The 10434-nt window shown below is 47.7% G+C and overlaps 4 protein-coding genes across 4 annotated transcripts; 3 read left to right on the top strand and 1 right to left on the bottom strand.

The window, feature by feature from the left end:
* Positions 1-411: 411 nt before the first annotated feature.
* Positions 412-1149, top strand: EURHEDRAFT_374864 (uncharacterized protein; the record flags this gene model as incomplete). The annotated part of the gene is made up of 1 exon (XM_040778693.1): positions 412-1149. One exon carries the CDS (start codon positions 412-414, stop codon positions 1147-1149), a length of 738 nt encoding a protein of 245 aa, XP_040641570.1.
* A 356-nt stretch (positions 1150-1505) lies between these two features.
* Positions 1506-1798, top strand: EURHEDRAFT_409164 (uncharacterized protein). The gene has a single exon (XM_040781018.1). It carries the CDS (start codon positions 1572-1574, stop codon positions 1779-1781), a length of 210 nt encoding a protein of 69 aa, XP_040641569.1. The 5' UTR covers positions 1506-1571; the 3' UTR covers positions 1782-1798.
* Positions 1799-3655: 1857 nt separating this feature from the next.
* On the bottom strand, positions 3656-5988 carry EURHEDRAFT_400056 (bifunctional terpene synthase/polyprenyl synthetase family protein; the record flags this gene model as incomplete). The annotated part of the gene is made up of 7 exons (XM_040779977.1): positions 3656-3973; positions 4033-4178; positions 4234-4344; positions 4402-4720; positions 4773-5310; positions 5376-5572; positions 5677-5988. The coding sequence occupies 7 exons, from the start codon at positions 5986-5988 to the stop codon at positions 3656-3658; spliced, it is 1941 nt and encodes a 646-aa protein (XP_040641568.1).
* A 1348-nt stretch (positions 5989-7336) lies between these two features.
* alkA (DNA-3-methyladenine glycosylase II) lies at positions 7337-10326 on the top strand (the record flags this gene model as incomplete). The annotated part of the gene is made up of 4 exons (XM_040786112.1): positions 7337-7358; positions 9068-10025; positions 10077-10202; positions 10263-10326. 4 exons carry the CDS (start codon positions 7337-7339, stop codon positions 10324-10326), a joined length of 1170 nt encoding a protein of 389 aa, XP_040641567.1.
* Positions 10327-10434: the final 108 nt, after the last annotated feature.

Raw genomic sequence — 10434 nt, 5'->3', positions numbered from 1 at the left:
TTTTTTTTTTTTTTTTTTTTTTCCTATGTCTCGACCCTCCGCCCGTTGTGGAGGAGCTGGAATGCGCTCGTTTCTCCAGCTCTCCATGTTTCTCACCGCTATCGTATATCCCAAACACGCAACTGCCGGAGTGAATCATCAGGCTTGGTCTCTACTTTGAAGTCTATGCCCAGCTCCCTATGGTGCGAGGGCAAACCCAGAACATTGGAGCTCCTACCCCAATATTGATCTTGTAGCCGCCTGCAATCAGACAATGCTTCTTGATTTTTCCATATACAATCCGCCAGGAAACTCTGATGGCCACACATCAGTTCGCATATGCTCTGTTTTCAAAGATAATTGAGCCATTATTGCGTATGTATCGAAATCTTCCAAATCGTTTTCGGATGAGGAAATGAATTTCCAGCTCGGATGGTGGAGACCAGTTGTCTCTCACGCATCCGCAAACACCAGGGACGCCGTGAGCGAAATCCAGCAGACCTCGAAACATCCAATAATGGCGTTTCTGAGACTCTGTTAAGTTACTCCGGAAATGCACTCGTTGGAATATATGTCGGACATGGAGTCCAGCATGCTGACGTTGCTACTAATGCGGTGCAAACGTTCCTCGAGCATATCAGGTCCCAAACAATTACCGATCGAACAGCCTTGCAATACTGCGATATCAATGCGAACAGGAAATTTGGATTCGTCTTGGACACTTCCGGCGACTTCTCAGCAGTGCAACAAATTGTACGGAATTGGAATGAGGCAAAGTATCAAACTCACTTCGATCGTTCGAAGGGTCTGTCCAAATCAATATTGCACATGGTCGTGCCTCCAAAATCTTCTAACATGGCAGTAAACAGGAGAGCACATGACAAGATGCATCGCAACTCTCCTTCTCACCATGGTCATTCACACTCTTGTCTGCGACGAAGTATTTGTGATACTGCTCAGGTTGCGTCTGGTGACTCCTGTGAGACGTTGGCCAAAAGTGAGATCTCCGGTCTCGATTTCATCAAGTACGACTCGGATGACAAACTGTGCTCAATGCTGCAGGCTGGCCTACGTGCCTGCTGCTCTGTGGGCGATTTGCCCGATGTTTCCCCCAAAGCCCAAGGCCGATGGAACCTGCACGACACACCTGGTCCAATGGGGGACTCGTAATTTAAGCTGGCCGCCTCCAACGGCATCTCAAAAACGACATCTAGGAGTACAACAGAAAATATTTGGGACTGGATGTAGTACGATAACCCCTAGGCACAGCAGAATATTTGTCTCAGCTCAGATGACCCTTCTATACCAGCCATGATGTCGAACGCTGTCAGGTTCCAGGAACAGAAAAGCCAGCCAATGGGACTAAACTCATTGATCTCAATTCCTGTCCGATCAACGCCTGCTATGATATCTGGGGCTAGTGTGGAATCACCTGACTTCTGCATTGCGACCAACTCCCCCACTGGGGCACCTAGAACGGCCGCCAATAGCACTAATTGGTGCATCTCAAACTGTGGCACAAGTATTGTCAATAATGACAAGGTCCCGGGCGAGTTCATCAAAATCGGCTATTCTGAGGCGATTGTTTGACCATGGGCATCACTTGTTTGCATACGGCCGCCTACGTTCATATCCATTTCTCCTTCGCCACCGTCACGAATGACTACCAAGTCAATGTAACATTATCCAGGACTAGTTTGACAGGCTCAAGCAAATGGGGTCCCTCAAACGTATTCCTTCTTTCGGTGGATGGTCGTCTTCGACGCCCCAAGATTCCTTTCTCGTCTTTCGCAAAGGAGTGACAGACACCAACCGAGAGCAATTCGCAGACAATGTGGCCCAATTCATCTGATATCGATAGCATTGGCTTCAACTGGAATATCCTGATGCTTTTGATACCTCAGGCTTCCCGCCGGCGACCCTGGTGATGGTGGCCGGTACCTTGACTCCCTGAAGCTGGTTCGTCAGAAGCTGTCGTCTAGTAAGGCACTAGCGATTGTTGTATCCGCTTCTTATTGGAATTTTAAGAGCTTTCTGATTGGTGAGATTTCGGACGTGGTGGACTATATTGTCTACATGACATGCGACTTTCATGGTCAGTGGGATTATGGGAACAAGTATCCTGATCCAGGCTGCTTTTCCGGTGCCTGCGCCAGTCCCAGGTGAACCTGATCGAGACCATGAGTGCTCTCACTATGATCACCAAGGCTGGAGCTTCGTCATCCAAGGTGATCGTTGTTGTAGCCAGTTGTGGCCGATCCTTTCAAATGACTACTTCTGGATGTACTGGTTCTATGGACAAGTATACTGGACTTGACTCTGGTGCTACGTCTGGTAATTGTACCAAGACTGCTGGTTACATTTCCAATGCCGAAATTGACCAGATCATCGACTTGGACAATGACAATACTACCCAGAAGCTTTTCGACGCAGCCAGTCACGTCAATATCCTCGTGTGGAAAGGAGAGGATTCCTCGGTAAACTGCCCAGCATCATGCGTCCTTGTCCTTCCGGACTTGCCTCTCAGCACGAGTACCGTGATTACTCGTCCGCCATAGACAATGACCGGTATCTAAAGATGACAATTTGACGTTTCAGCCCGAGCCACGACTTCCTCCGCAGGTGGTGACCATCACTGATGGTCACAATTCACTCAATGAGATAGGCCTCCTTCATTTCAAAGTGGCGCGCAAGATCACCCTGCCTCCTTACTCACAGGCCAGCTATATATGTTCCCAATGATATTGATGACGGAGAAGATGTCAACGATGACAAGGACAAGGACAACAGCGACAAGGATGACAATAACCAGGACGACGACAACCACGGCAGCAATGGGAGCGATTACAATGATATCTTTCTGAAGATCCCCAAGATCACCGTGACCCATGGCAATGGAGGACCTGAGTGCAAAAATGGACGTGGTAATCTTTGCACTGATATCTTCTGAAACTGCATGTTCGGCTGTGGATGTAGCGAGAATGACGGCCTGGACACAGGTTTTGCGAGCTCTATTGACCCTAGCTCACCGCTGAATCATAATGTTGAGAATGAGGGTGATCAATACAACACCAGCTCTACCTATACGCCATCCTGTTCCAAGCCTACGGCTAGACTATTAGGTCTCTTGCACTCCCCAAGGCACTGCCTCCATCTCCTGCATTATCATGCTATTGGTTGCGATGCCACGGTAACAACTAACACCACTGACTTCTGAGCAGCGGTATAATATGATCTCGACGACCCAGATCGTAAATGGCCCTGCTCGTCTATCCAGTTCAATACGAAAGCCATATCAGGAAATGTTCATATCAGGGACTTTCCGTCTATTTGGAAGTTCACCGACGCACTGCATGGATACACTTCTTGCACGTATACCAATTCTGCCTCCTCTTCTCGTGCTACTGATACATTTGAGTGCCCTGGCTTGCCGTCGCCTGTTGACTGCCCGCCCATGGCTTTGGGCACCGGATCCTGTTCGTCTAATTTCGACCTGATGTCTTACCAAAAGCTATTTTACTGTAAATGGTAAGCACTAGTCTCTGTGTTATACGTACTTTTTTTCTTAAAAAAAAGAAAAGAAAAGAAATAGAAATTACCAAAATAGATATTAGGAAGAGCCTTTGCCGGGTATAGTTCTCATGTGATTAGTATGCCTTGAATACGCATGAAACTTTTACACTTCCAGCACACCAAGTAATGACTCTAAGGGGCTTTTTATTCCACGATCTTGCGCAACCAACTTGGCCTCCTTGCCAATCTCGGCTTGCAGCTTCCGAAGCGCCACAAGCGTGAAGTCCATACTCCCGCTTTGCTTTAACTGCTCCAACACAATGCGCTTGTGGGCATCTGAAACCTTCCCTTTCTTTCGCCGCTGTGCCAGTATGTTGCGCAGGAGTATATTCTTTTCTGGTTGAGTTTGCATGGTGTGGATGAGCATGAGAGAATACTTTCCCTCGTCTAGATCCTCGCAGAAACCTTTCTGCTGAGTGTACTGGAGGGGTCGGGAATGTCAGCAACGAGTGAAATGAATTAAATATGGATAGCACCTACATCGATGGAAGTGATGTTAAGGTAGTCGTCTCGAATCTGAAAGTATCGCCCCAGAAGTGTCATAAGATTAGTTAAGTCGGGTTTCGTCTTCGAGGTTGACATGGCTTGCATGAGCCTGGATACCATGCGGAACAAGCCAGCAGTTTCTGCAAATGTCAATTGTCGGCCGCTAACAAACATTTGTGATAATAGAAGACTTACTATAGTCCACCATCTTCATATACTCCTCCATAGATGGACACGTGAGGCTGAATGTCCAGAAGAGATCATAACTCTGCCCGATGTATAAGTTCTCCATCTCCTCTATTATCTCTAACTTTTAGGAAATTCGCCCAGTATCATTGTGAGGAGCAAGACATGTGTGCTCACCGTGAAATATACGAGTACATTCGGGACTATCGAGCTTGCTAACCTCCTTCAATGCCTCGTTTACCCGGTAGCCAGCAGAGTTGATGGTCTGGGCACAGCCAAAAACGGTGTGTATTGATACTTGACCGCGACGTAAATTCGACGAATCTTCTATATCATCGAGCATCAAGGAGGCCCCGTGTAGCAAGCGACAGATGTTTTTTATTACCGCCAAGTCTTGTCCCGGAACCTGGAGCCAGAAGCTTATTGCATCTATCGTCTTCCCTCGGATACCTTTGGACGATTGAGAATCAATGTAATGTGACGGGCCATCAATGAACTTTGTGTGCTTAGTTTTGAGCCACCGGGAAGGGTGATGGATAATTACTGACAGCCTTTCTTAGAGTTGGAAGATCTCGACGGAGGACAACACAGGGATCGTTGAGGCGATGAAGAAGCTGCGGGGGAGAGCTAAAGGGGTATCCTAATGCTTTCATTGTGGCAAGCTGCAGCTGATTCGGTTCGCAGTCAGGGTTGTACCGTGGACATTGCCAGCCCCAGATGAGATTGCCGCTGAGCATATACTGCACCGCTTCAACAAAGGTGCGTACAGGCTGAGAGATATCTTGCCTGACTTTGTTGTACTCTAGAGTCTGGACGAACTCTGCCACAAAAGCTTTGATCTTTTGGCAACACCGTTGCTTCGCTGTCTCAGTACTTATTGAATGCTGCTTTATCAACCACCCAATTGCGTTTCTCAGCTCATGGTTATCGTGTGCCTGGGCTATCTTGTACTCCTTGTCCCAGGACTGGAGGTCATTAGTAAGGCTAGCCGCACCCCAAACTGGTCGAGTCAGCTTATGGCATATCTCTTCCTCCTCTTCTTGGACGACGAGGCCCATGGTAAAGAGAGCAAGTCCAGTCAAGAACCTATTATCTGCAGTCAGCCCCCAGCGGCCATCGCATCTCGTTGACATTACAGGGCCAGACCTCACCAGGAACCACAATCCATAATCCTGTGCTCTACATAATCTTCGAAATCTTCGAAGTTCGTCCGTTGGCGGTTACCACCGCCATACTTAAGGTATTTTGCCCAGCATCTCATCAATGACGTTGTTGTTTTAGGGTCCATTACCATCATTTGCTGGACCATTCTGCTCTGCATGAGTTTCCCCCCAGAAGAAGACTTGGCCTACCGTTTAGGTCTTCATTAAAAGCGTCCACAAGTTTGTAGGTTAAGTCATCTCGCTGCTCTCAAATCAGTCCACGTTGCAAAAATCACCACGGTATACTCACATCGGTCTCTCCCGGCGGATCGACCATATCATCGTGAATGAACGCAAATTCTATCGCATACGAAACAATCTCAAGACGCTCTGGAAGACATTCAGGTAATGCCACTGATGTAAAGCCGTACTGCGGGCCCAAACCACCGCAGCTTGCAGAAGTGGGTGGAGGCCCTATGTACTCGCCCCACTCCTTGTGCAGTCTGATAATCCCGAGATCCCCTACAGCTGCGTTTCGGTGGTTGCGGACAGCAATTCCGTCGCACAGCCCATCTGTTCTATAATTCGACGGGTCCATCAAATACGAGAAGCGGTATTCCATTCTCAAAAATGATATAGTGGATCAAAAGGTAGGTGAACAAAGTGTGACATTCAGAGAGATGAAATACTGTACCTCCTGGTAGCAGATCATGCTTAGAAGAAAAGCAACGTCTCTATGTACGGGACTCCCTATTCTTTATATAGCAGTCTGACACCGAACATGTATGTGATACAGCACAACCTGTTGCTCACCCATATACAAATTCACATGTGGCTAATGTAACTCTAGGTGGTAGACCCTGACTTTAAATAAGAGATTTAATTGGACTAATGATCAACATTGCACCATATTTCTACGGTTGAATCGGTGGGGAACTCTTCATCATGGCCGTTTGCCCTTCCTGAATCGGAAGAGTAAGCTGCAAACTGTCATGGAATGACTCGGCGCCCAGTGCTGATTTCAAGTAAGGAAAAATGCACAAAAAAAATCAAATCAAAGAGCATATCTTGACTCAATCGATGTGGCAACCTCGAACAATATGAATTTAATGGTAGACTTTCTATCAAAATACTAACATGGAGAAGGAAAGAAAGAAGCTGGGCCTGCCGGCGCTGCACTATCTAGTGTGCGAAGGGGGTTCCTGCCCTATATTCAAACAAGCCAAAGTATACAAACATCTTGCGTTGTTGGTGGATGCCCGTACTCCGTGACAATCAGCACACCGAAGAACCATGTATCGCTCGCATATGACTGTGCCAACCTGGACGTACATCCAAGTGATGGATCAGGGATTACAGTGTTGAGTCGAAATCTCGCGCTAATCTCCATGTGAGATGTATGGCTGTTGCTTCTGGGTGAAGTAGAGATATTCCTTGGCAGATATCCTCCACAGCCGCCGAAATGTACATCAGATCGCCCTTATACTTCGCCCTAGCGGAGCGGTCCGAAGCTGTCTCATTTTAAGATCGATAAAAACATTGGCGTTCTGCTTTTAAGGTTGTCCGGTTTCCAGGACCTGAGCAGTATTTATTTTGACACTGACTAATGTCACAGCATCACGGCAGGAAATCCTGATTTCCTCGCACTCACGTCTCTCGACCACATGATTGCCAAAATCCACCTGCCCTATATACTGCACTTCAACGCAACAAACAGCAAAGCCGCATTCAATACCATTAAGGATGGCATAAGCAGATTAGTCGCTCATATTCCATGGTTAGCAGGAGATGTGATCTTGCGCAGTGAGCCCGATGGCCTACAGGACAAAACGGTATATTGCTTTTTCTGGCTCCTCACCTGAAGCTACGCCCATGCTACGAGTCAAGTGTTTTGACCATGACGAAGATCATGATGTGTGTCCAACCTGAGGGTATTTTCCTACGCCATGCTTCAAACTAGCGTCGCAGCAATGTCCGGTCCTCCGGTTTCAAGCAAATGTCTTACGAGCAGGTTTGTTCTGGTTATGTCCTTCTCGAATTTTTTGTGGTAGCACTGGTGCCGGGACGATCCTGGAATCTCTCGCGCAGTACTGCAAAGCGACGAATGGTGGTGCAAATGTGACCGTTGCGGCCAACATTGCGGAGACCGAGATCGCTCTCCAGAAGGATATTTCATCATGGCCATCCCTCGACTGGATCATTCTCTTGGGATGGGGCCGTCTGTATTATACTCCACTGCAATTCTGGGAGTCAGTATCGATAGAGCCCAGCATCCGATGAGAGCAAGGAACAATGAGAATGCCAGAGTTACTATAACAGTTGACCTCCGAAGGCGCGTCCGCCTTCCCTTCCGAATACATATGTTGAAAACACGACTTTTCCAGTACGAGGTGACATTTACCCCTCTGGAACCACCAAATAGCATTTGAAGATGCGTAAGAGATAGATATTCTTCGCCTTACACAGGATGTACTCCAGTTTAGGAATAAACTTGCCTCAATAAACGAAATCCCTGCGTACTGTGTATCCACGCAGGTGTTGGCTAGGAAGACTTGTGTGGGCTTGAAGCAAAGCCAGGGGATGTTATTGTGACCAGTTGAGACATCTTACGACGTTTAGTCTCGATTTCGATGAGGGACTAGGTAAGGTTGTCGATTTTGAAGCAGGTATGCCGCCTTAATTCCTGGGGCGTGCATTGTTATGCCGTCGAGGGCTTAGGGGAATGAATCGAGGGAAGAGTCTGTGACGCCTTGGGAAGTTTATATTACCATGAAGCCGGTGTCACAACCTGGCTTCTCTCGTATCGTACCTAGGGTTCTAGTTAGTTGTATTTCGAGACAGGACACTTATCCTAAGTGTCTTCCAAGCACTCATATGCTCAATGACCATCCAGGTCCTCTGTATATCACGTCGAAGGTATATCGCCCCCTCCAGGCTCCGTAAGATAATCAACAAGTAGAAACGGTAAAGGTAACGAATAGAGAAACAAGGCCAACCGAGCACGTATGCTGGGTTGTTGGTTAAGTGCGGACGAGTCAGAAACTAGAAGGTAACCAATGCTTGATTAACTAGATTGATTGCGAAGAACTAAACTGAGTACATGAATGAGTGTCTTTATATATCTTCCGTTCTCCTACCATTCTGTATACCATCTAGGGTAGATAGATGGTAGCATATACCATTCCGTATACCATTTATGGTAGATAAATGGTAGGGATCACGTGACTGATCCTTTGGGTTATCAGCTGGAATCCCTGTTCCTTCTGTATTTCCATTATTCCTTGTAACCCAATGATTCTGCCTTGTCTCCCCGCATAGTCACGTGAGACTGATGTGGCTAGGTCTGTAACAGCCGGATGATATTGGTGTTCTTATGGATGATCCGTTCTTCAGAAACATTGTTGCTTAGATGCCGACATATCAGCTCCAGCCAAAATATCAATACAGTCTTCCTGTGTCCCTTTTGAGTACCATGATAATAACACATGAAAACGACAAACGTGTAATAGCTATCGCCATAAATGTAGAAAATGCCAAGATATATATAGAACACTCCACAGCCAAGACTTCCGATCTCAACCTTCTTTATGACTTCATACAGGGGACTTAACAGCATTCGAACATACACCATCGGAACATATCTAAAGACCAATCCTTCCCCATTCTCGGTCTGCATATAACGATGGCCGTGAGACGCTCAGCGCGTTTGAGCGCGGCCCCCAGCAGTAACCCGCCCTCAGCAATCCAACAACCCAAGATCAACAAAGGCCAGCAGAGAGGGGTTCGCAAGGCACAAAAGCCAACTACCAAAACAAAGAAATCACAAAAGACCTCTGCTGGGAAATTTCCGCCCGCAGAAGCCCTCCAAGTTGCAGAGCCAACAGCAACAGCAACACCACCAACAGCAGCAGCAGCAGCAGCAGCAACAGACCCAAACGATAACACCTTTAACCCGTTACTACCCACTGATAGCATTAGCAGGATCCATTCCACCCCTCCTCCTCTCGACCGACCCGTCGAGCCACACAGAACGAACGCAACCCTCCTCACACCCCATGGGTCTTCACTAGTCGCCTACTCGCCCGGGACGGAGCAAATCTCGCCCAGCAAGGCGGGCCGGCCCCGTCCCACAACCACGACGGGCACACTCCTCGAGAAAGCCGTCGCGCACCTGATCGCTACTGATCCGCGTCTCAAGACAGTCGTCGAGAAGCACCCATGTCATCTATTTTCGCCCGAGGGTCTGGCGGAGGAAGTCGATCCTTTCCGAAGTTTGGTCAGTAGTATAATCGGACAGCAGGTTTCGGGGGCAGCGGCGAAGTCGATTCGAGATAAATTCGTGGCGCTGTTTAATTCGGATATAGAGGATATTACTCTGCGGACGAAACGGTTTCCAACGCCAGAGGAGATCATCCAGTATGATATTGCTACGCTGCGGACGGTGGGTCTTTCGCAACGGAAAGCCGAGTATATCCAAGGATTGGCGCAGAAGTTCGCTGCTGGGGAATTGAGTGCCCGGATGCTGTTGAATGCTAGTGATCAGGAGCTTGTGGAGAAGTTGACTGCGGTCCGGGGATTGGGGTTGTGGTCGGTTGAGATGTTTGCTTGCTTTGCTTTGAAACGGATTGATGTTTTTTCTACGGGTGACTTGGGTGTACAGTGAGTGTTCTTTAACCGATTATCACTAGCAGAAAGCCAACAAAAAGTCAGGAGAGGCTGCGCAGCATTCACGGGCCGAGACATCAACAAAATCAAGGCAAAGGGCGGCAACGGTAAGTTCAAGTATATGCCTGAAAAGGAGATGTTGGAGCTGGCCGCCAATTTCTCTCCGTATAGGTATGACCCCCTTATGTGCATAGACAAGGTGGCTTGGATCCTTCTAACATGTCACTATAGGAGCCTTTTTATGTGGTATATGTGGCGCGTGGAAGGCGTGGATATTGCTGTGTTGAATGTTTGATGCGGTACAGTAGTAATTCTGAACGTAAGTTACTCAGATATTGGGTTGTAGCGGACTACGCCATGTATATAATTTGCATCTCTGGAGACCTTGTTCAGAGATGACCAT

This window comes from Aspergillus ruber (genome assembly GCF_000600275.1).
Source record: "Aspergillus ruber CBS 135680 unplaced genomic scaffold scaffold00004, whole genome shotgun sequence".
In the NCBI taxonomy this organism is placed as follows: Eukaryota; Fungi; Ascomycota; class Eurotiomycetes; order Eurotiales; family Aspergillaceae; genus Aspergillus; species Aspergillus ruber.
This window is presented reverse-complemented; position numbering and strand designations above follow the sequence as displayed.